The 27,756-nt window shown below is 37.6% G+C and overlaps 1 protein-coding gene across 1 annotated transcript in view; it reads left to right on the forward strand.

Moving 5' to 3' along the window:
- Nucleotides 1-27,756, forward strand: part of LOC122816715 (alpha-N-acetylgalactosaminide alpha-2,6-sialyltransferase 2-like) — a 532,556-nt gene that overhangs the window by 386,289 nt on the left and 118,511 nt on the right. Inside the window, exon 5 of the mRNA XM_044089704.1 lies at nt 11,386-11,524. Coding sequence (XP_043945639.1) covers nt 11,386-11,524 — 139 coding nt within the window. The remainder of the gene's footprint in view (nt 1-11,385; nt 11,525-27,756) is intronic.

A 27,756-nucleotide genomic window follows, 5' to 3' on the forward strand; every position in this document is an offset into this window, starting at 1 on the left:
GAGGGACAGATTCATAACCCAGAGCTCACCTACTCCTCTGGAACAGAATCCCAGTCCATGTTAGGAGGCAGAGCCTCATGACTCTATTCAGAGAGATCTCTCGTGGAGTGGATGGAGAGTGAGGGTTACCCCTCCGGGGTCATCTCTTGTTTGTCACTAGAGGTAGGTATAGTAAACTAAAAAAAAAAAAAGGTAGTATTCTTCTCATAAAGGTGGGTGTAAGCCACATACACTCTGGCTAGGCTTATAAATGCCCTAGGGCAGATAGCCTAGTACGAACCTATGAACCTATGAACCTATTACAAATATTATGGAAGTGATTGTACAACATATACAGGAAAAATATACAACTGCCTTACTTAAAAGAGAACTTTTTTGCATGGAAATGATTAGACACACCCTGTATAATAGAGAAGGAAGACAGTGATGAGAACATGGAAGTATTTCCACACAGTTACCCCAGTAACAGAACACAGACTATGTGAAGTGTTGCAATTTGAAGTTCTGAATGGTGTATCCTGGATAAAGCTGAAATAGACATCAAATTTTTATACAACAGATCAACAGATGCTATTTGTGGCCTTACTGTCAGCCACAAACTAAGTATACTGAGGTCTAGATGCAAGTCATGATATGGCTGTCCCTTTCTGCACTGACTGAGTTCTAGAACACGCCACACCTGAGAAACCATCATCCAGTCACACCGCAGAGAGGTTGCTGATAATGCTGTAGCTCTATAATGGTATAAAGTCATATGTTCTGTAGATGGACTCTGGATGTTGTTCACATCAAGGATGGCTGTTTCAGAAGTAAATCCCTTTGTTTTGGGAACAACATACCCTTTTGCATGACTCTTCAGTCTTTCAGAGAAAATTAAGATCTTTCCATAAGACTGCACTTCTCACACTTGTAGTGAAACTCCTAAAAACTGATATAGCACGCCTCCATTTGAGCTTAGAACCCAGTACTCCATTAATGAATCACAATGTTACTGCACAGTTTAATGGTCTTTTCTAATTCAGTACAATTCTATAATTGAGATAATAGCTATATTTTCTAACATTATAACTCCACATTTCCAGCAATTCATCTCTGAGGTGGTAACGTATGGATTCCACTACGGTCACTATGCAGTTCTGTTCATCAGGTTGCATTTAAAGTTACTCTAGGAAACACCATTCAGGTAGGATTTAAAATTCTTTACCTCAACTCATAATATAATGCCCACAATTATTGTAAATTGCAAACATGACTGCATGGAACATTTGGAGACAGTACTGAAAACTGCCCAAGGTATGGCTTTTTTAATATTGCCACTATTTTACAATCCAAGAAAGTACTTGTCATATGAGAATCTGGCTATCATGCAATGCCTGCATCACTAAGCATTTTATGCTATTTTGTTGAAGAAGGCAAAAAAAAGCACAGTAGGTACCAGAAGCACAATATAAACATGAAAGCAAAACAGAAAAATGAACAGATAAAAGTCAAAGCTTGCTAACTCTGGACAGCCTATTGCAAGTCAGTCAACCAGCAACAGTGTATGTTTACTGTAATCTGACCATAAAAGTCAGCCTTGATGAGTGGGAGAGTCATACCTATCCAACCTCCTAGTGCAAGAATTCTAGACAAAGCTAAAAATAATTGTGAGAGTGCCAAAGACCCAAAATCAGGGACAGATACTACTCTTATAAACTTAGAAAGTGACAGAATAATAGATTTTACTTTAGCATGCATTTTCTGAAGGGTATGGCATCTGAACTAAAATGTCTGTCATTATTTAGTAACTTCAATCATAAGTGATATGCCAGAAAACCACATACTTTCTGAGGAACAAACAAAAATCTAAGGCAAAAATCTGGACATTCTACAAAATTTTGGACAGTTGAGAGGCATGGGATGGGTGCCTATAAATTTATCCCAGGTCAGACTTGTTTTGCACTCCTGAAGGCAGGAGGTGCCCTATACACATGAGTATTGGCAAGGTGATTATGGTCCAAGGACAGAGTCTGCCTTGTAATCTCTATGAATTTTTGAAATTATTCATATCTTTTTATTTTGCCAGCAAAGTCATTATTGACAAAGAACTGAAAGATAAGTAACAGTAGCAAGTAAAAATAAAATTCAAAGGTCATGAAATAAATATATGATATTCACAAGAGTATTATCTGTAAATAATAGCATCTATTATAATAAGCTTTACTTGAAAATTATACATTTTCAGCTGTGTACAATTTAAATTATGGCCACAAGAGTATTATGCAGACCATTCTTTTCAGAGTTAAATGCCTCATAAACACCAGGCAATGGAAGTTAGATGCAAGCATTCCACTGAGGTATATCCATAATTACATAAATAACTTTCACACATAATCATTTTCATTCAGCCTCCTTCCTCAACTACTCTTACAGTGTTGCAATCCTTTTCTAGACTCTATTTATGTGGAATATGTATTTAAACTTTATCTGCTTGAGTTGGTGGAATATCAGGTGGATATAGAAGATCTTGTGGCACCTATCAAAAAGAGTAGGAGTCTTTTATTTATATGTAAAAAATAATTCTCATTTACAATATATTTACATATTTACACAAGTACAAATATATGGACATACAAATATATTTATATATATTCATAATTTTACTTATAATCATGTTAAATTTTCATCACTATTAGACCCCCCTCCTGCTCCATAACCACTATCTGATTTTACTTAATATTGTTGCTAAAATCCATTCACCATTAAACATAATTTCATGTATTCTTTCATTCCATATAACCCATATGACATAAAATAATGTATCTGTTCTTTTAACATATTATTTTCTTCTGTTCTTATAGTATCCATATTTAATAATATCATTATCCACTATTTTATATATTTGAAAACATTTTTTACATAGTGTTCTCCATAACTTTTTTACCCTTTTACATTTAAAAACATATGTTCAATAGTTTCTTCTTCTTGACAATGAAAACATATTCAGTCACTTTTCTTTTAATATGGCATATTTCCTTTTACCGGTAATTTATCCATTATCCAGTCTACACAAAAAATATTGACATTCTACTTTCTGATTACACCATTTGCTTCTTTTTCTCTTTTACTCTTTTGCCATACCCCAAAATTTATCATACTTATATTTCTACAATTTTACTACTAATCTCTCGTCATAATCACTTATGCACTTAAACAATTTGTACAGATTTAATGAAGCAGCTGTGAGGCCCGTGCACTGGCCCAGCAATCAAGGAGCCTCAATACTCACCACTAACACCAGTGAGGGGCGTCCATATAGGGAAAGGATAATAAATACATGCACATTAAAGTACAATTCCCTTAAGAGCACACAGAGATGACAGTCAGTCTGGGGCTGGTTTCTCACTTTCTCTCCAGGTCCCCAATCAGAATCAGACCCCCATGGGCACAGCTATAGGGCCCAGATCTCAGCCTAGTGGGCAAGATAAAACCTCCAGCACATTATCTGTCCAACCAGTGCTTCATGTCCCTACCCAAGTAGCTGACACACACACACACTTTGAGATAAAAGTTATATACAACCACACAGACACTCCTGGGGAAGGCTGGCACAGATTCTCCAGCTATGCCCCCTTTTACCCAGACTATATGGTAGAAATCACTGCCACCACCCAGCTAATATTTATCATCTACTCAAAGGCCCTTATGAAAGGGTGTCCAATTATTACTCTGCAATATTATTATCCAAATGGTAAGTGCAACCAGTCAAGACTTATTTGGAGTGACTTGGTACAGTGTCACTATATACATGCAATGTAGTCTTAGAGCTTAAATTATCTTTACACAAAACAGCCACAGTTGAAAGGTTTAAAAATATTTAATAATAAATAAAAAACATAAGTCAATACTTCTTACTACACAGTGCTAGTCAAGAGTTCAAAGATCACAGGAAAATGCTTAAAATAATACAGTAGAATAGTTCTGACATCAACACAGAAAAACACTTAGTCTAATATTCCTATTTCCTAGCTATTTCTAAGAGAAACACTAAAGTCTAAGATCCTACTTACATATAGACACAGACAGAATGGTGAGTTGGATGTTCTCAATACAAATGCTCTAATGCTCTCATTCTTTCTATCCTTAAATTGTTAATAGAGTACCACTGATTCATTTCAGATCACATCATTTCTTTCTGGTTCCCATGCTAACAGATTCTCAGAGGTCAATAGCCCTTTTGATCTTGCAGCTGGTCAGGAACCAGAGCAATAAAAGAAATTATACATGCAAATTCCAGCCATTAACTCTGGCCTCAAACCGATAGGCAGAATTCCTTCATCCAAACATATCAGCTCCAAGTTTTGACATCAAAGAATTTACTTGTCAGCTTTGTTACAGTAGAGTGCACTGTTGTTACATTTTTGCAGTTCCACATTTAACACAATTTTCGCATTTAAGAGAACAAGCCTGTGGCTTATATTAATATTTACAAATGACAGAATTATCTACAAAATTCTATCTGGCTAGGCTGGCAGCCTTCACCTATCTTCACAGCAGCATATACCACTGAGTTAATTAACCTAAACCTTCTTCCTCTTTATTTACATGTAAAACTCCTCCTTTTACTGGATTTAATCTAGAACCCCATATAAATGAAAAAATATATATCTGCATTAATTCCTTTTCAAATACTGTTGGCAAAATAAATACACTTGTTAAGTATGTTATTTTTCCTATCAGTAGTGAATTTTTCAAATATGCCTTTTTTTCTGAATTATAATGTATATGTTCTCCATAAAAGATGGGTTTGATTTACTTGTTTTTTTCACTGAATTCTACTTTCATCTTTTTTTCCTAAATTTTATACCTAACACAGACATTTCACTCATTGTAAAATATACACCCCCATCTTTACTACATCACCTAAACCTTTACTTTTTTTCTTTATTTAAAGCTATCCCTATCATCTCTAGACACTCACTTGTGCAAATTATTACTTCCTTTATCCATATTTTTTTGCAATTATTATAATGTCATCTGCATATGTCAACATGTCTGGAATTCTTAAACCTTTAGGTGTTACAAACCCAGCTTCCTTCATTCTGTAATTTATTTAGCATATGATTACATTCATAACTAATGCAAAGAGTATACATCTCATTGAGCATCCCTGTCTTATACCACTCTTCATATGCACCTCTTGGTTTAATCAGCCATTTACAAGTATTTTCATTTTATTATTACTGTACGTTGACACACATAATTTTCTAACCTTCTTATATTCTTTCATTAACTTCTATAAGATTTCATGTCCAGTTGCATCAAATGCCTTATTAAGGTCTCCTATCATGATTTTTGCATCTTTTTTTTCTGTTCATAATATCATCCACAATTTCACTATCACTATTTATTCTTAACAACTCTTCCTCTTTATACTATATCTACTATGTTCCATAATATTTCCCATTTTAATTTCAAATCTTTTTTGTATTATTCTCATAAAGATCTTATAATCATTATTATTCAATACTGTCATTCTCCAGGTTTTCTATATTCCTTCTTCCATATGAATTTAAGTATTGCACTATATAATTATTTATACATAAAACCTTCATTTAACCATTCATTCAAAATCTTTAAATATATATATATATATATATATATATATATATATATATATGTTTGACCGTGACCCATCGAAATTACGTTTCAACGAAACATAAACAGACAAACTCTTTTTCGCAAAAGTGTATTTTCATGAAATAATTGGCAAAATATAAATAAAACAAAAAAAACAAAAAAAACACAACACGAACCATGTTTATGCAAGGGGGCAAGCCCCCCTGCACCCCTCATATCCCCGCTAGTTTTATATTCTACTCCGAGATCACACTACAGTGCAGAAAAGGGAATATTCCCTTATCCCCACTATGCCAAGATCTAAGCAACAGCCCCTGTTGCTGTTCGCTTAGTTGCCTTTTCACAAAAGTGCATTTTCGTAAAAAAGCACTTTCATGAAAAGGAGTTCAGCTAATTACATTTCGTTGAAACATAATTTTGATGGGTCGAGGTAAACCCATATATATATATATATATATATATATATATATATATATATATATATATATATATATATATATATTTGTTAATCCCTTACATTTTTCCATTTCATACCCTATTCCTTCATATTTACTTGTTCTAATACTTTATCTAGATTATATAAAAAATCCCTTTTCCAATTCATTATTCTCTTCTTCTGTTAAAATTTTACTTTCCATGTTATTTTCAAAACATTCTTTTTTCTTTAAAACATTTCTTATACATATTTTACTGCACTGTTTATAATCTTTTCCTGAGTTGTTTCTATTTCTCCTGTTACATTTTTACTTCTCTCATTACACTACCATATTCCTTTACTAATCTGCTTAAGTAACTCAATACTCCTTCTCTTTTCCTTCTAAAAATATATCTGCTTATAAAACAATTCTTATATTTTTTCTTGATTTCTTTCATAAAATTCTTTTTCTTTGTCAAAGTACTTTTTATCATCATGTTCTAAATCTTCCAATGCATTGTTATATGTTCTTTTATATTTTTCTTTCTGTACTTTTCACACATCATATTGCCACATTGTTTATATTTTCCTTAAATATTATCCATCATTCAGACCAAGTTTTATAAAATATTCTCTAGTAATATGATCTTTTCATGACTGTATTACTAATTTCATTCCTTCTTCATTCCATTCTTTCTCATTCTTCATTTGTATTCCTTTACCTATTTTTATATATCACTTATTTCCCTTTATCACTAGCCATATTGCCAGATTATCAGAAAATTCTGCTTTAACTACCCCCTTTATCCTATAACTAGACGTTATGATACTATAAAATATTCTTTTTTTAAGTTCTATGCATACCCCTTTTGTAAATCCATGAATTCTTGTCCCAATGTTTTAACTTACCACATCTTATCACTTCTAACATTTTTCTTATAGCATTGCTTTTCTTTTTATACTTGCCTTAAATCGCAAAGTCCCCTGTTATTGTAATAAAAATTCTGATGAAATAAGCCTGCCCTTTCTTTACAATTAGTATAAGCATATAATGTTAGAATTCTTTATACTTTTTATTTCTATTCTAAATCTACAATGGTTAATCTTCCCATTTTTGCTGAAGTTACATGTAATATCTTTACTGCATTTCTTAAGAATATGGCTATTGCAGAACATCTCTCATTTCCCAAATTCCAGATTGTCTTTCCTCTCCATAATTTCTCTGTTTGTAATATTTCTTCATTTATTAAAAAAATGTGTCTTCTAATATAATTACATTTACATCACATGTATTACACCACTCCAAAATCCCTTTTCTTCTTACTATTTTCTTAATACTGTTCACATTTACAGAAAGCACTCTAAAATTTTCATTCATGGCTTCATAAGTATAGGGACTTAATAGGCTATCTACCTTACTGGGCCATTCTAAGCCTAGCCAATTTCCCTCCCAAAGATGATACTCAAACACATTCTATGATTCAAGCACTTTAACCACTATACAAACCCTAGCCATTAGCTGTATATATTCTTTTTCATAAATTTCCTTTGTTTTTCTTTTGTACTTGTCCTTTGAAATTTTCTTTTTCTGTCTTTTACCCTTTAACCAATACAATTATTTTTTTCTTTTACTGTCTTCCAATTTATGTCTTCCTCATCAATTATTTCAGAGCCTTCTTCTATGTCCACATTATTACTTTTCTCTCATCTAATTCTTCTTCTATCTCTACTACTTCAAAATGTTCTTCTCTTTGTTCATTTCTTCTCTTTCCTTTTCTTTTTCTGTACTTTTATTTTCATTTTTGCAGTCCATCCATAAATGTTCAATTTTGTTGCATTTATAGATTCAGTTCACATTTTTGCAGCATGTCCCATTTTCACACAAATATAACATTTTCATTTATGACAGTTACTTATCAAATGTCCTTCTTTTCCTCAAAAAAATAAAAACATGTTATGGGTTGTTTCCAGTATTTTATGACACCACTATCCCCCTCCACATTTATCATGCTTGGTATATGCATACATTTTTCTCTTTCTATTTTTAACAGAATATTACAATGCCAGCCACTAGTCTATTTTGAAATGTCCAGTACTTCTTTACTTAGAGTTTTCAAATGTCCTTTCAAAGTCCCTCTTTTCACCCTTGCTCTAAATTATATACAAATTTTCTTTTTTGCTTCCTTGTTAAATATTTTTATCACATAAAGATTCCATGGGTTACTTTCTATTTTTATATTCTCCAAGAAAATTTTCCATTGAAAAAAACATTTTCAAACATATATCACAAAATGTCTCTGTGTTAATAAGAATAAATGCTCTTACCTCACATGCTTTTACACCCAAAAAAGCTATTAAATTGTCCCATACTTCATACTTGTCCATTTCTTTGTATTCTTTACTTTGAATCCTTGCTATGTATTTCTATTTTTCATTTTCTTCTGCCGGCTACTCCACTTTTGCCTTCTTTTACTTTCTCTGCATATGTTTTTTTTCCATCTCACCACAATTCTTCAGAATTGTCTCTACATCCTCCTTTCATATTTTCACCATAATGTCCCCCCAGGAAACATCTGCTTCATTTTCCGGCTCACTCTGCATCATCATTTCTTTAAATAAATCATTCTGCAACCCCCTTGACTGGAAGGTTGTAATTATACATCCATCATTTGCCAACTCATCTCTATCAAACAGATTTCTTTGAAACATCTCCATAGAATCATACACACATTCTCTTTATTGGCTTTCTCCACCAATTCTCTCACCACTCCATTATCTCCTTCTTTCTTCACCTGCCTGCCTGTTTCTCCAGACCACCTCTGCACCTGGAACAGAAAAAGGAAGTGCTCATGCAAAATGGGTCTCACTCACCACAATGACAAGTAGGGAAGGTTCCCTGATGCCCTGGCCAAATTTCTCCTAATAATATAAAGGGTCTATATGACGCTATCAAATGGACTAAATAGCGAATGCTATTTAGTTGATCCGATACTGTTGAAATGGCAAAATAGCAAAGTCATGGAACATCTAATTTTTTCCCAGGGAAAAAAAATTGGTGGGCCGTCTTCGGGACTTTGCCATTTCCTCCACTATGGTGCAATCTTGGAGTTGGTATATTTAAGCAGGGGGGTGTGGGGAGCACAGCCCCCCACATGGGGGGGGGGGGTTGAAGCCTCCCACTTAAATTTGTGTTTAAGTTTTTTTTTTTTTTAATGGAGCAGTGACTTTTTTCCCTGGGAAAAAAGTTCGCTGTTCTGTTTGTTCGATATTTTGTTGTTTCGATATTATCGGTATGATGAAATAGCATTCGCTATTTACATCGTACGATAATATGATATAGACGCAATATAAATACTACCTCATGTTTCCCCTAAAAAGAGGCAAGTAGCCTAGTGGGACTAATCTGCTCAACAAAGGATAAATAAATAAATATTATCTGCAGCCCCTACTCCTTCTTACTGCTATTACTTCCCACTTCATTCCATGTCAATCCCCATTCATCCAAACTACATGTCATGATACATACTAAACTCTCTACCCACCCAAGCTATGTAACCTGTTTATCCAATATTGCCAGTGTTCAATATTTTAACCCATATTCACAGTATAGATGTATCTTTAGACCATTTCACAAATAACACTCTTGTCTGCCATGGAAATGTCCTAATATATCCTTGTTCTGGCCGCTTCTAAGTTATATGTACACAAAATATAAGGGCTAGAAGCTACCACAGGAATGTAATACTAGGGTGATCAATAGCCTAGTAAGTACATATGAACCTAAGGAAGCCACCAAATTTTTAGTTCAGCAGACATTTTAACACAAAATTTCAATTTGCATTTTATGCATCCAGTAATTTTTTTCTGATAATGTCTGACCATTTTCACTACATGCTTCATCAAACAGAGTCATAAACACTCTCTTCTGAAATCCTAGTATTGAAAGCAGTGATAAGGTCCAAAATTATGAGCACAATTGAATCACTCTGCCAAAAATAAACTTGCAATTTTGTCACTTCCACAAATGTTTGTCTGAAACACTCATACACCACTTTTTCAGATTCTTTCATGAACATAATTGCTTTTGAAATTCAAATCCAAGCATTTTTTTTTATCTAAAGAATAATTTTCCATTCAGAAGCTAAAAATGTAGGTCTACCTGAGAAATATCACCCCTGTAGTTATTACAAAAGGTCATAATTAAAGACCATGCTGAATGAAATCCTTAGCCAAAAGTAATGAAAGCTGAGTTTGTTATGCACTGACCCTTGAAGTGATGATCACAGACTTAAATGTTGTCCAAAGTACAGTACAGCCGTTGCTACAGTGTAGCTCAAACAAGTGATACATCACTTTTTTAGATCTCAAATACTCCATATGATTATGATACAGAAGCCATATCACAGAAGGTTTCCATATTGCGATAAACCTTTCTGATTCTTAGACTCGTCTATCTTTCAGGTTTTCACCTTGCATGGACCATAGCATGAGTGGTGTCACAAGTGAAGATACATGCAGTGTGGTATAGAGGCATAATGATAACTAGCCATGTGCTCTCCCCCCGAAACGTTCATGGTGGTCACAGCTGTGTACACAGGTATGGAATGCCAAGTCTGTATTTCTGTATGTGTGTTTCTTTGTGAGTTTGCAGGAGTATGTATGCAAGTGCATGGGTGAGTGTTTCCATGAGAGTGAGCAACTATGAAGTGATGTGTTGTGGAGGAGAGTATTTGGTTGTGTGTGTGGGGGGAAGGTCTGTGTGTGTATGGGTATCTGAATATGTGTGGATACATGTAGGGTGTTGCCTTTGATAAAATGATGTTAGGGGAAAACACTAGCATGGTGAGGTCTGAATGTGTAGTGTTCAGTTCAGATATACATTAATGAGCCACTGATAAAAGCCTTTCTTTGTACACCATCACCATCTCTCTGAAATGGAATTTCTTGGTGCTGTGATAATTGACCAAACTATATCAGACAATTAGCACAGGTGATGAGAAATTCTATGAATCTTAGGGGTTATTTTTTCAGTTGCTCAGAAATTAATTTTGCATTCGCTGTCTAAAGTGTTTGCTATAGAGTCTTGCCTCAACCAAATTACAAGCCCCTGGCTTATGTACTGGCTATACTTCTGTCTATAGAACTTAACAGCAGAAATCAGAAAGATGAATGCAAGCTTATAGGTCCGATGATATAGCACATATGAGACATTAACAAAAGATTGTGTTAAATACCTGATTTTACAGTATAACCAAACTCCATGTGTGCACTGACATTGTATTCCACATCAATAATTTTAACATCTGTACATTTCTTTACTGTAATGTGTGTTTTATATGGGTCTTTTCCAGAGTCAATGGAGCAATCACACAGGGATTTGAAAACGATGTTGGGAACCGAACCTCTTTCTACTTCTTTTCTACAAATACCATGAAAAACTCTTTATGGGGTCACAAACATGCAGGTTTTACAGGCCTCCCGCAGTCTCAGGTATGAACTAAACTGAAAATATTAAACATTCAGAAATGAGTATAAACAATAACTATCAAGCAACTTCATTAAATGAAAAATAGAAGACAAGATAAATATATAGTATATGATCAAGTATTGGTGCTGTTGCAACATGGGAAAGATACACCTGGAAGTATTTAACAGAGAAAGCAAGTCTTGCAGAAAGTCATGGGGATCAATAATTTTCCATAGTTCATGGGAGTCTTTAATATTAAGACTTTTTGGGAACAAGTATAAGGTGAAGTTGAAGAAATAATAGGATATAGTATGCAAGGAACATTTCATGATATTAGAAATGCAGATTAATCACCACTCTGTGTCAGTCTCAGAGTACATTGTATAAGAGAAAAAGAGAAAGTCTGATTCCATCAAAGGAGCAATGCAGCACAGAGATGGGTAATACCTAGGAAACTGATACAATGATATCAAAAATGAATGTCTCGAGTGGAGCATGGCCAAGATGGCTAACTGAGAGCAGCAACTGGTGAAAGCTCTGTCACTGAAAACTTTTCTCTGACAGAAAATGTAATCAAAACATTAAAATGCAAAGATACTTGCTAGCTAATTTTATTCATTAATAGTCAGAAAAGATTTATAGCTTCAAGTTCTTCAAATGCAATAGTTTTTCTGTCAGAATTTCAACTGTTTGGTTAAGAGAGGATACTTCAAGATTAGTCACTCAAGAAATGGTACTCATGATTCTTGTGTTAAAAAGGACTTTCAAGTCAATATTATCTAGTATACAGGATATATTACGTAAAATAGACAAACTGATACAAAACTAGAAAGTTTTGTAGGCGTGCTCAATATGCCCTTGGCACATTAGCAAAAGGGAATGCATAGCACACACACTCACCACTTAAGTGGCTAAAACCTTCATCCTACACAAGTATATAGTAACATTGATGCCAGGCAACACTCACAATCTTTACCTACCCATGTAATGGCTGTGTACTGCTAGCATCAGACAGAGTCAGCCCTGAACTAAAACTGTTGCAACTGCTGGATTTATAATGTAAGTGCTGAACCTGGAGTGTGTTGTGTAATACTATGAATGAATGTCATATCCTTGCATGTTGTTGCTTGGTAATACAAGCAAGTAAAATGTGGATGATTTCTACAGAAATTACTTTAATATGTGAAAGCAGAGACTTATGTGACAACGTGTCCATTATTAAGTAGTAAGCCTCAGTCATCAAAGATTCACACATTCATACCTCTCAAAAGGGTCTATATTAGAACACCGAACTTTCAAAATTTTGAGTGTTCTAATATTGAACCCTATTAATCGAAAATTTAAAACATCGAACATACACACACATTCCAAAACACATACACACAACACAAGCACACCAATCAAACAGCAATCCACACACATACACCTAAACTCTTACACCTAACCCTACACTGAACTATATATACACCACTAACTATCCACTTACCTTAAACCAAAACCTAACCCTAAGGTCTGTCACTATCACATAGTCACCTCACCCATGCCCTAACTCGCCTACCCTGCCCTAACCCTCACGTCCACACAATCGCACACTTACCTGACCCACGCCCTAACCCTAACTCACCTAACCCGCCCTAACCCTCACATCCACACAATCACACACTTACCTGAACCAGACCTGTAACTTTCCAACACAGTGCTGAAAATACTGAAACAACAGAAATGGACAACCAAATTCTTTCCCTAGGAAAAAATTCGGTTTTCTGTTTCTTCGATATTTTCAGCATTCGCTGAAAACGGGTCGATATTAGAACACTCTAAATTTTGAAAGTTCGATGTTCTAAAAAGACCCTCTCAAAAATACTGATGGTCACCAAATGGCCTCAGTTTAAATCATACTTTTGTACTGGAAAATCCTTAAAGAGAGAAGTATTCAGTTTCAGACTTCATAACTCTCAGAAGATTATTAAAAATACTGATGCAAAAAAAAAAATATATTTAATTCTATCAACTGTCTAGTTTTCTAAAACCAAAATATATGTCAAAGGTGCAATTAGCAAAACAACATCACAAATGCAGATATACTAAGCACTAAGTCAGCTATGCACCCTGTGCATTAGATACAAATGTTATGTATCCCTGAATCCAAAAGATAGAAAACAGGGATATGACACAGTTATCATCACTTGCACAGGGTACTCTGTGTGTGTGTGTGTGTGTGTGTGTGTGTGTGTGTGTGTGTGTGTGTGTGTGTGTGTGTGTGTGTGTGTGTGTGTGTGTGTGTGTGTGTGTGTGTGTGGTGTGTGGGCGGGGGAGGGGGCAGAAAGCCTAGGCTGACACAAAAGGTCAGTGAGAGTGTGTGAGTAAGAAAGAGAAGCAGACAGATATTTGGATAAAGTAACACATGGCCAGTTAGACAAAAGAGCTTTAAGCTTCATGGCTGAACCATGTAACTTTTGTGTGTGTGTCTGTATGAATCTTCCAGTGAAATTGGTGTGTGAGTGTCTGCAGGAACACAGCCAAGCTCTATGCTAGCTATATGTCTTGGTTTGTCAGACAGGTGTGAGCCATGCATGGTAGAGGTGGCAGTTCATTGTTGTTGGACCTGAACATGAGAACTTGCTCTGCCAGGAGTTGCACTGGCACATCACACCCATGGTCAGATGCATTGCTCCTACCTGAACATAACTGTTGTCTGTTGGACAAGCTCCCTTCACGAGGATGCCCAAGACCATAACCAAATGGCCTGCCATGTGTGGGTGTAGACATCTCAACCACTGATAGAGCAATGGAGGTAGTGCCACTATGGGAGTGTGATCAAGCATGGCCATGTTGGCTAACAGCAGATGATGTGGCTAACATGCTCACGAGGATGCCATGCCCCTCCCAGCAGATGTTTTGTCACAGACACAGCCCATTCCAACCTATCTTTCATCCAATCCATTGAATTGGCAACAGGATGAAGGCAGTCACACATGTCAGCCTGTGCCACATCTGCAACCCTAAGCATTTCTCCGGAGGACTTATAGGAACATGCCTGTGCCTCTATGATGGCCCTAAATATTCATCGAATGGCAAAAGAAGACACACCTGGATCACGTTGCGGATGGACAGCAGGCCTCCTCAAAGTACCCCTAACAACCATCCTGCATAGCACCTCGCCCACACTTTGGCTATGGCCAGAGTCAACAGGCACTGAAGCCACAGTAAACACACTTCCAGGATTGAGTGTCTCACTCTCACCTGTCCAATATCTGAGGGCTCACTGGAATGGGCTAGCATAGGCCTACTGGCTGTCTCTGATGGAATTACTGAGGATGGCTGAATGTCAACCTTAGTATCAGATTCAACCTCTGTACCCCCCCCCAAATGTGCCTCTTTTTAGGTTCATAGGTAAGTACTAGGCTATCTGCCTGAGGGCATCTATAAGCCTAGCCAGAATGTGTTGGCTTTCGCCACCCCCTTAGATTAGTTCCCTGTGCCTCGGTCCAGCAGAGCCATTAGTTCCCTGTGCCTCTGTCCAGCAGAGCCACTGCAGTGATCCCCGGGGTATATTTTCTGTTTTCCATCCACTAGTCAAGGTTTCCCCTTGAAGAGTGTTAGTGAGGGGCTCTGCCTAATGTAGACTGGAATCCTGTTCCAAAGCATGGAGAGTCTCTGGGAACAGAAATCTATCCCTCTAGCATGTCCTATTTATCGTTGTGGTGAGGTTTAGATCCCTAGAGCGTGTGGCTCTTGGGGATTTGTTTTTTTAGGTGGAGCATGTCCATCAATTCTGGGTTGGACATGGCCTTGTATGTCAGGCAGAGATCACCTCTGAGTAAGCGGTATGCAACAGAGTACAGCGGGAGTTTCTTCAATCAGGCTGCATAGGGCATATGTTTGAGACCAGTAATCCTCTTGGTGAGGTACTTCTGTGGTCTTTCCAGCTGTTGCAGGTGTCTTGTAAGGTACATCCCAAATGGGGCATTGTACTCTATGATGGGTCTGATGAGTGATGAGTAGAGGGGCACAATAACCTCTTTTGTTCTAAATGTGAACCCTTTTGTGATTAGGTGAGCCACATAGAAGGATTTTCTAACCACCTTGGCAATATGATTATCAAAGGAGAGATTACTATCTACTTGGGTCCCCAGATCCCTTATTGCATTTTCTGTATTTAGGGGACTACCATGTATGTGGTAGTTCATGGTACTTTGTTTTTTCCAAAGGGGATGACTATGCACTTTTTGGCATTTAGCTTGAGGCCATGATTTTGACACCAGGTATCCATCTCAGTGAGACCCTTCTGGAGGATGTCTGTATCAGCTGGAGAGTCAATTATGGCCCCCAGTTTTCAGTTGTCTGCAAACTTGGACAGCCATAATCCTCCTGTGCTTGCCTGTACCTCTGAGAAGTACATACCGAACAGGAGGGGTCCCAGGACTGAGCTCTGGGGGACACCACTTGTAACTGGTTTAGAGTCGGACCTGGAGCCTGCAACTCTCACCGTGTGGGTTCTATCTGTGAGCCAATTGGCAACCCATCTCGTGACGTAGGGGTTTATGTTCAGGCTGGTGAGCTTGTCTATAATACTAGAATGGGGAATGGTGTTGAAAGCCTTTGCAAGGTCTAAGTAGGCTGTGTGGACCTCCTTTCCCTCATCTAAAGCCTTGGTAACTGTCTCAAAGAAGTCCACCAGGTTTAGTAGGCATGATCTGCCCTTAACAAAGCCAAACTGGGTAGGGTCCAATGTTTGAAGGTTCCCAATGTTAATGAATTCCATGATGATGTGCTCCATAGCCTTGCAGACCAGGCTAGACAGGCTTATAGGGCGATAGTTCCCAGGGTCCGTTGTGGCTCCACCTTTGTGGAGCGGGATAACTGTTGCTGTGTGCCACTCTATGGGCACGTAGCCTGTAGAGAGGCTGAGTTTGAACAGTGTGTTTAGGTAAGGGGTTAGTTCATTTTGGAGTGCGTGTAAGACACAGCCTGGGACATTGTCTGGTCCCATTGAAGCTGTATTTTTGGCTTTGGATAGGGCTGTTTTAAGCTGTGTGTCAGTGATTGCCGGGCGCTACATTCTTCTGGTATGGTTATGGGCCCTTTTAGGGGGTGAGAGGGGGTGAAGTTTGCACTAAACCTGTCTGCCAGAATGTTGGCAATATCAGTCGGTTCAGTGTATTTTGTGCCATTCTGCACTAACTCAGAGCAGATCTGAGAGTTTCCACTTAGGTTCTTGACATAGCTAAAGAATGCTTTGTGGTTATCTTTGGAGTCCTTGGCAATTTTTCTTTCAAAGCTAGCCTTGGATGATTTTATGAGGGATTATAGTTTCTTGCTGATACTGATAAGGGATGTCTTTTCTTCTTGGGATTTTACTCTTTTCTGCACTAGTTTCCTCCTTCTATTGTATAGCTTGTTTATGGCAGGGATCCACCAGACTGGTTTCCTTTTCTTGGAGGAGTGAGTCTTGGTTTTGCTTGGGATAGCACAATCCATGCATTCTTGCAGGTGCTCATAGAGTGTCTTTGTAAGGGATTCAGCAGCTTGGACAGCGTTGCCCTTTAGCATGGGGGCTGTGAACCTTTCCACCTCGATCTTAAGTAACGTGAAGTTTGCCTTTAAAAAGTTTTCACGGTGGTTTCCTTGATTGGGGATGGGGGCAGAATGTGGATATCCAGAGTGATTAGTCTATGGTCTGATCTAACCAGCGAGGGTTTGACCACCGGTGTAGAACACCAGTCACCCATGTTGGTGATGACTAGGTCCAATATGTTGTCACCTCTGGTGGGGGTGTTGACCAGTTGATCCAGGGTGTTTGAGTTTATAAATTCTAGGAAGCGTTGAGCAAGGGAGTTAGTACTTGAGCAGGTCTCCCAGTTAATGTTTGGGTAAATGAAATCACCCAATATTAGGGCATTTGGTAGACCTTCATATTTTCCAGTGTCTCCAGAAACAAGGAATGGGGGTCCTGGGTCATGATGGGTGATCTGTAGCAAGCTACAATTTGAATTGCAGTTTTGCCCATTGTTAGTTGCACATGGATGATCTCTGAGGTATTGTGCTGTGCCACTAACCTGGAGGTGTGGGTATCTTGGATGAATATGGATACACCCCACCTTTATTGTTTCGGTCCGGGTTCTGTGGCCAAAACGTATGGTATGAGTCATAGCCTGGTAGTGCCGGGGTGCTCTCTGGAGCCTTAAACCAGGTTTCTGTTACTGCACAGATATTGATGTTCTCCATACTGAGGAGTGCCTCGACTGCATGCATTTTGAGGTTTAGACTTCTGGCATTGAGTAGCATTACCCTCAGTTTTTGGTTACTTGTGCTATTTATGGTGGTGGGTTTGTCTTTTGAGCCTTGCCTAAAAAAGGCACTATGGGGGTGGCAAAAGCCTTGGCCAGTATTCAAAAGCCTAAGGGTGACAGGTGCAAGCCATTGCTTGTGAAGCAACAGGGCTTATAGAGCATGTCATCCCAGGTGGACAGATACTGGATCCCCTTTGAATGACACCAGAAACTTAGCCAATTGTTGAAATTGATCGTTTTTTTCTTTATACTGTGGCATCATTCTTGGTGAGGGCAGGATGCTACTCAGGGTCAGGGTCATACCAACCTGGGCTATGTGATCAGAGAGCTCTTCCATGTCTCTTTTCATGTAGTCCAGGGAGGTACGTCTCAGGTCATTCACACCAACATGGACAATGACATAGTCATACTTGTACTTGTTCTGCGGTGACCTGAGTGCTTGTGTTATGTGGCGGATCCTGGCGCCCGACAGGCAGCTAACTGTAACCTTCTCCTTGTCCAACCTAGTTAGTGAGACATCAGTGTGCCTGACTATAGAGTCACCTATTACTAATATGTTGGGTATGTTATTTTGCCTTAAGGGCTGTGATTGCTTGGCACACTGATTATGTGAAGTATGTGTTTCATGGTTTGTGATGGGGTGTGGAGGTTGCTTGGGTGTCTGCTTTGGAGGTCTCTGTTGCTTTTGCAGATTTTTATTTAGAACCTCCGAGTATGTTTTTGTGCATTTATGTGCGTTATTTGCCGGTGTTGGTTTAGTAGGTCTATGCGAGACTGGTGGTGTGTTGCAAGTATTTTCCTTCTCCTCTTGACTGTCAGTTCCAGTCTTGGGTTGAGAGAGCTTTGCCTCCAGTTTGGCTGTATAATTGCATCTCTTGCATATATTAGTGTTTGGTGATAGGAGGAGAGGGTTGTCTCTGTACATGAGGCAGTTGTAACATTGCCTCAAAATGCCCAGTACTGGAGAGTACACCTAAAACTGCCCTTTGGACATGCCTGAATAGGTAAAGTGAGCTGTTTTACTGATTAGCTGGTAGGGACGAATAGAGAGCCTTGTCCTACTGGACAGTATAGGGGATCTAGTGCTAGGGTTAATTAGTGCTTGCTATGAGATTTGAGCAAGTGCTGGGCTGTGAAATTAATGGTTTGAGTGCTTAAGTTGAAAGTTTGTCTAGTTCCAAGGGAAAAATTGAAGAGCAGACTTTGTGGAGCAGGAATATTTTAACCCTAGCTAACCAGCACTGCCCGGCATGCAAAACCATGCAAATGCAGTTTTTATAGCAGGGAAATGAAAGAGATAGAAATTAGCCCAAAATGGCCAATAAACTACTAACTTCTGGGCTACAGCAAACAAGGTGCACAAATTTCAGAAAGAAACAGGTCAAATAAGCAGGCACAATAAGCCTTTAACCAAAATTCCCAGCTCAGAAGGGTAGAATCTAGCCTCTCCTTCCACAAGAGTGCAGGCTACAAACCTTCTTAACGTAAAATAATTGGCCTGAAGGCCAAGTGCTTAAACCAGAACTAATGCGCTTTTAGAATAACAGACACTGAGCCTTCAGCCAGCAGTCCACAAACCTTCTTAATGTAAAACAACTGGTTTGAAGCCCAAGTGCTTAAACCAAAAGGCTTAGAATACCAGTTACAATTTAATCAGGCTACTACCAAACAGTAATAACTGCAGCAGAATAATACAATTTAAGAAGAAGCACAATCAAAATAAGGTAATAAAGTGGGAAGAAACACAATTACAGTAAAAGCAGATCAATAAAGTGCAATTTTTTATATATATAACAATAGAAAATGAGCAAACTGATTTAAACAAATTACCCAATTAACCAGTAAAAAAACTCAAAACTGAGCCCTGTTTCAGCAGTCTTCAATCTGACAAGTTCTAACTGCACACTCCTACCCCTAGGGTGCAGGGGAACCTTCTCCAAAAAAGATGGCCTGGATTAGTGCTCAAGTTATACCAACAAAGCTAGATTCAGCAGGCCTGAATCTAGTCTATGTTACAGCAGACAAGATGCACCAATATCATAAAACAGTTCAAATGAGCAGGCACAGTAAGCCTTTAACCAGAAATTCCCAGCTCAGAAGGGTAGAATCTAGCCTCTCCTCCAAGAGTGCAGACCACAAGCCTTCTTAATGTAAAATAACTGGCCTGGAGCCCAAGTGCTTAAACCAGAACTAATGTGCTTTTAGAATAACAGACACTGAGCATTCAATCAGCAGTCCACAAACCTTAATTAAAACAACTGGTTTGAAGCCCAAAGGCTTAGACTAACAGTTACAATTTAATCAGGCTACTACCAAACAGTAATAACTGCTGCAGAATAATACAATTTAAGAAGAAGCACAAGCAAAATAAGGTAATAAAGTGGAAAGAAACACAATTACAGTAAAAGCAGATGAATAAAGTGCAATTATATATATATATATATATATATATATATATATATATATATATAACAATAGAAAATGAGCAAACTGATTTAAACAAATTACCCAATTAACCAGTAAAAAAACTCAAAACTGAGCCTTGTTCCAACAGTCTTCAATCTGACAAGTTCTAACTGCATACTCCTGCCACTAGGGTGCAGGGGAACCTTGTCCAAAAAAGATGGCCTAGATTAGTGCTCAAGTTATACCAACAAAGCTGGATTCAGCAGGCCTGAATCTAGTCTATGTTACAGCAGACAAGACACGCCACTATCAGAAAAATAGTTCAAATGAGCAGGTACAGTAAGCCTTTAACCAGAAATTACCAGTTCAGAAGGGTAGAATCTAGCCTCTCCTCCCACAAGAGTGCAGACCACAAACCTTCTTAATGTAAAATAACTGGCCTGGAGCCCAAATGCTTAAACCAGAACTAATAGACTTTTAGAATAACAGACACTGAGCCTTCAATCAACAATTCCCAACTTAGAAGGATGTAAGCTACCTGTCCTGCCACAACAGTGCAGACCACAAACCTTCTTAATGTAAAACAGCCAGTCTGAAGCCCAAGTGCAATAACCAAAAGGCTTAGAATAACAGTTACAATTTAATCAGCCTACTACCAAGCAGTAATAAATGCAGCAGAATAAACACAACTGGGTACTTTTAAGAAGATGCAAAAGCAAAATAAGGTAATAAGGTGGGAAGAAACACAAATACAGTAAAAGCAGATAAAGTGCAAATAGTTTTTTTGTTTTTTTATATATATAACAACAGAAAACAAGCAAATTGATTTGAACAAATTACCCATTTAACAAGTAAAAAAACTCAGAACTGAGCCCTGTTCCAGCAGTCTTCAATCAAACAAGCTAAGGGCCTAAGTGGGTATGCCTACTCAAATGTTCTCTCTGTATTAGGCAGGATGAGCTAATGAGACTAGATTAGGATAGAGCTAGGATAGGGGTGAACAGATGGGAATGGTAGGAGTGTCTGAAATCAAAATATAATCTCACTGTATTTGGTTGAGTGAGCAAATGAGATGGGCCCAGGAGGAGTGTTCAAACACAAATTTACAGGAGGGGTGGTCAATTCCAAAGCCATCAAGATTAATACCACAACAAGAACAGGGAGGGTGGGTGAGAAAAACTAACTGCAGACAGGGAGAGACAGAGTGAGAGAGCTCAGAATTTTCAGTAAAATAAATCAGCAGATAAATGCAGTACTATTTTTAACACAATATTCAATGAAACAATAAACAGAAAAAATAAAAGTCAGTACTGTTACTGTCTTATAACACTGCAAGTTTGCACTTATCTCAGCTTGTAATAAAGTTGATGTAGGGTATGCAAAAGCTAACCAAACAGCTCCAGTATGAAACTATTCAGCAGAAATAATTTCAGAGATAAGGGACTAAGACTTTAAGGCACAGAGAATCCCTCTAGGCGCAGACAGGGAGAGATAGAGAGAGAGTTCAGAATTTTCAGTAAACAAATAAATAAGCAGATAAATGCAGTACTATTTTAACACAATATTCAATGAAACAATAAACAAAAAATAAAATTCAGTACTATCTTATAACGCTGCAAGTTTGTACTTATCTCAGCTTGTAATAAAGTTGATGTAGGGTATGCAAAAGCTAACCAAACAGCTCCAGTATGCAACTATTCAGCGGAAATCCTTTTGGCCACCATCATCATCATCAGGGTCTACCTTTACTCAGACATTAGGTGGTAAGAGTCCTACACTTCCACTGTCAGGATCATCTGTGACAATAAGCAACAAACACAGGAAAGAAATGAATAGCTACACCACTATAGTCAAATGTATGCTAACAAACTAACAGTGGTGTCACTACTACAGACAGTACAACAATACACAGAACAGTCCTGACACCCACATCACACATATGGATAAAATATATATTTCTTTGAACTGCTCATCACTATTGACAAAAAATATATTTGGCTTACCATGTGCAGTTAATGCTATGCTTCCCATCAGTGATGATCCTGGAAAAAGTTAACCAAAAGGAAAGGACAACATCATCACAATTAACAGTAACACAGGGGTTTAAAACTCGTTGCCCTTTATATGTCCATTAGTGATACTTTTAACAAGAACTTGGATGACAAGTCCAACCTAAGCCTATGTGTAATCAATCAGAATGTGTTGTTAACTGTAGCAATTTACAACTCCCTCCAAACAATAGTATTTTTAAATGGAACTTACATACTGCTGTCAATATTTTACTATACAAGAGTATTTAACAACTGAGGTACATACACCTACCACCTGGAAGCTCCTTCTGGGACATACTTGCTCTCCTCGAAGCAGCAGCACCTATGTCAAGGACATGCTGCTCTGCACTTTCCTGGGAGCTGTCTGGATCCCTGACAATAGACAGGAACTCTTCATTTGCTCTTAGTGGTGGATCTGTCTTAGGACCCCCTAGTACCATGCAATCATGGGCCACTGCAGCTTATCTCCTCCATGTAGATGAGATCATGTCAGTGGCCCTATGGTGCACCCAGTCATGTGGCCATCTATTGTATTCACATTACCAACTATCTGCTGCCAAATTTGCATTCTGCCTGACATATCTTCACGTCCCCTCTCAAGCAGAAAGGCACCATGCTACCTAAAAGCTTCCACAATGACCTGACTCTTAGGGTAACAGAAGGGGGATTTCAAGGGTTAGGATGCCTGGGTGCCATAGTCTTAGGTGATGTAAAACACAACAGAAGGATAATACACATAAGAATCACATAACTAAAAGTTCTGTTTCCAGATAAAAAAATAAAAGGTAGTATTTCACTATTACCCAGTAGAGAAACATAAAACAGGGACGATATTGAAATATAAAAAAAAAGGAATTGTGTGGTTGTAACATATTACACTCACACACAAAGCAAGGTTGGATGCAAAACAAGGAGAGTAACAATAGCAACATATCTTTGTTCATGCCAAAACAGAAATGCAACTTTGCACCCCCAAACCCAAAAGAACATGCAAATGACACCTTCTGCTAACAAACTATCAGTGAAATGCTAAAAGTGCTATCAAATGAACTGTCCCTGAAACACATCTACAGATTTAGCACAGAACATTCCATTTTAAGCTAGTGGCAATAATGTCTACCTGTGGCCAGCACTCCCCTAGAAGTGTGTATGGTCCATTCAAGAAGGCTAACACCCATGCATCATTGACAATATAGGACATTTACCATTTCATGGAAATAACAATAGAATAGTGTACACAGAAAAACAGTTGTAACATTAGCAGTTGTGATGACAGTTAATATGGCTGTGCATCTGAGAAAGTGAAATGCACTGGCAAACATGCCCATGACATCAGTACACTCAAATGCACACAGATATATATATATATATATATATATATATATATATATATATATATATATATATACATATATATATATATATATATATATATATATATATATATATATATATGGTTTACTATTGTTTGTGCAAATGACATTATATTGGCCGCAATGTGCCGAAAAACAGAATGTCGAATGCACAAGCACTTTTGCAACAGATAGTCGACTCCACTTATGCGAATGCACAACTGCATTCGCATAAGTGGAAATTGACTATCTGCATGGAGATCATGGTACAGTGAGGAGTGGAAATTCATCCGCATCCCCACTGTAGTGCGATCTTGGAGTTAAAATATATAAGTAGGGGGAGTGTGGGCTGCAAAAATGTGATAGCTGCATAAGAGTTTGATTTTCATCAGCTCCTATATGGCTATCACGTGGTGGTTTAGACAACAATGTCGAGTCAAATGCATCGAGCATTTGGTTCGACATTGTGAACGGAAGTTATTTGTACTTTCGGTATTACCATTCATTTATTTGAATAAACAATAGTAAACCTTATATATATATATATATATATATATATATATATATATATATATATGTTAACATATTTTTCTTAATGACATTTTGGCATTATGTAGTATATAGCTGAAAAATGCAAGCATACCTTTTCAAGGTCAGTAGTCTTCTGTGCAGATACATCCCAAAGTAATATTCTCTTCTGTGTTTTCCACATAAACAAATCTCCTCACCTTCAGGTTTCCTAGCTACACCGTTCCCATTTTATGGTGTAGATTCAGGGCTGTGAGCACAGTGGAGATGCAAATGAGATGTGAACTCATTAGAATTGTTGAATTACTTGGCTCTGTGTAGCAGATGTAAAATACTGCAGGCACTCCCTCGGTGTTTGTTGATAATGGATTGCAACTGTGAATGATTACTGGTAGGGAGAAAGAAAACACAACAGCAATTCAGACTACCCTACTTCCAGTATTTCAGCCAGTTTAGACTTACAAAGTGTAGAAGAAATTGTATCAAGATTTTAAATGTAAGTAAGTAGCACACATTTCACAGTTTTGTTTAGTAACATCCACCCTCCCCTTCATTTGTTGAAAACTGTATATTATTGCCATTTAATATCCTTACATATTTTAAGGATAATAATACAGAATGCCTTACAGACTACATGTCTCAGATTACTGCTCAGAGAAGACAAGAATGAGCAACAAACACAAAGACAAGACAGCGCTGCATTTTTGCAAGCAATAGTCAGAAATTGTTGTGTGATCACTTAGTGCACTACATTTAAAATTAATACATGTACAAACAACTGTCATATGTTTTGTTCATCCTGTCGATGATGTCACATTTGATGGTATGCAGAATGATTTCAGTTCCCTGCTGAAATCTGTTTGTGTGACAAATAGGGATAAGACACCCTTACTGTGTTCTGAAGGTTCATTGGAGTGAGAATTCAAATCCAGACCTGCATAAAAGTATTTTATGTGTACCAACAAATATTTTGTAGAGTTTATTTCATAGGTTACTTTTCTTCATTTTAACTAATATTCCATTTTTTAAATGCCAGTGTTTGCACTGTGTTTGGCTTAGCATAAACATGAGAAACGGAGAAACACAATGAATGTCATGTTTAGCTTTGCTTTTCTCATTTGCATGGTGCTTAGTAGTGTGCAGACCTGGACTAGTGGCCCACACAGGAAGCAGACAGGGCATAGAAAGTGTAAAGGTCAAAAAGGATACATTGCTACAATATTTGCTTTCCACTGGGCTAAGTTGCATGGAGATTAGTAAACTTCCCAGTATCTGCATTCATCAAACACCTGCAGACAGGATGCAGACAGCCAATAATTTGAAATGGATGCATGTTATTAATTCTGTTGGGCACTACAAAAACATATATAGACCACCCTTTTTTCTGGATTACAGCCTGGATATTTTTGGTTTTACAGTTGTTCCACTTTTTGGGTGTTTTCAGGTTTTGGTTTCACTACACAAACATGCTAAGAGACATTGCTCTGCGCTTAACACACAGAACTTAAAAATGAATAGGGAATTATGCAACTATCATTTAACTATTCCTGTGGCAGCTGGTGTAAGTGTAGGGCTATCATACAGATGGTCCTCAGTTCTGATACAGGAGCTGCAACAAAGTTTTACTGTTGGGACAGTCCAGTTTATAGCAATAAACAGAAAAATATACAAGTATTATTTTAAAATTCTTTTGGCAACAGGTGTAAGAGGAGGCCTGCATTACACATAGTCCTGAGTTGTAATGCAGGACATTCCATACATTTTTACTGTTGTTCCATTTCACATTATATTCAGTCCCACATATACCACTTTAGACAGTGGAGTTTATATGAATTATAGGTATGAGAGATAAGACACCCTTATTGTGTTTTCAGATGTATGACTGAAGGTATACTGTGTACTATATTTCTGTAAGTATAATTCTGCTATCTGGACTTGGATGGCCTTCACATTTAAATATGACACATGCAGAAATGAATCTGTATAAAAGAACCTTGTCAGTTCACACACATACATGATTAACACCGCAGACAGTCAGCTGTGTTTATAAATGTTTCATGACTATGTCTGAGCAGCACTTTTTCTGTGGTAAAGATGGAAAATCATCACTATGGAAGAACATGCTTTGTCCCTTATGCATTGTTTTGCATCACACACTTTAAAAATCAATTTTATCAGTGTACAAAGCCAAAACAAAAATGTGTCTGGTCATGAAATGTATGCCCCCAGTGCATGTCTGCAAATTTAACTCACCTAACAGTTACCTTCTAATTTTAAAACGTTATTTCCAACCTACAGTAGCAAATACCCCTCAAACTAATGTCAAGCATCAGACTAACACTCCAGTTTCAAAAATGTATTTCCAACCTGCTTTGCACTGTTGCACTTCACTTAAATCAAGCATATGTGGTTGGTATCATTTCTCAGGTTTGCACACTACTAGTAAACACAATAACATGAATTGGTGGGAAATCATTAGTTGCCATTGATCTGCTTTTGGTATTAGACATGTATGGCATTAGAGTGGAAGGTGCCTATTTTATGGTGCAGAGATGGTCTGCTCAGGAGTCCAGGATATTTACTGGACTCTTGGTAAAGCACCACAGCCAAAGGCTTCTGCAGGGGGACTATTCTGGCTCCCATTACAAGTCTGAGGCTTAGAGTGTTTTTTTCTAAGGCTGCATCCAGTGTGATTGACATTCCATGCAATGGAGGACAGTGTAGGCACCATTTCAATGACCTACAAAGGTGCAAGAGTGATAATCTCAACCAGTGGTTGACTGAATTTCAATCTGCTGACATCCCACAATTGTATAAATATGCTAATAAAGAGAATTATTAATACATGGCTAAACACAGGCAAGACTGGTATGCATAATGCTCTTCTGTTCTTTTCTTTTCACAGCTTATGCCAAAATAAAGTTGAATCAGCAGACTCATGCTGAACTTCCATGCAGCACAGTAGAAGTATTATTGTAGCTTTAAAAGTTTATGATATATTTTTTTGTATTCTATACAGTAGTAGCAAAATGAGCATGCATATCCTAACTGTAAAAGCAAATATGCATGCATAAGCCTGTAGCACAAAGCAACTTTAGGAGTCAAGTATAGTCAGAAGTTGTGGGTTCAAATACCATGAGCACCAGTTATGCAATACTGCATTTCCTTCATAATATTACATAAACTAAACTCCACACAAGTAGCATAAATGTCATGCTCTTAACTGTAATTAGTATACTTGGATCAATCACATGTGCAATATATGCACATTGCAAGGATTACTTTGAGTAATCAGTAATTATAGTTTGTAGGTGCTACAATGTATACTTAAATATAATAGTTCAGATAAAATAGTTTTATAATTGTGATAGTGCTTTGTATGTCACATATGATGGTACTAATTTTATCTCTTTTTTTCTCTCTCTCACCCCAACCCTTATCTCTTTTTTATTTTTTTTATTATGTGTCGTCAACATGTTTCCATGTCATCCATCTGTAACAAATCACTAAATGCTTCAAAGCAAGGTAGGCCAGCACCAGTGAGTCAGCCTGCCCCCGATCCACCAGTTGCAACACCAATGCCAGGACATCTAGGACCCAACCTAGTAGGACTACTGCCTCTGCT

This window comes from Protopterus annectens, chromosome 12.part0 (genome assembly GCF_019279795.1).
Source record: "Protopterus annectens isolate FY-2018-M chromosome 12.part0, PAN1.0, whole genome shotgun sequence".
NCBI lineage: Eukaryota > Metazoa > Chordata > Ceratodontiformes > Protopteridae > Protopterus > Protopterus annectens.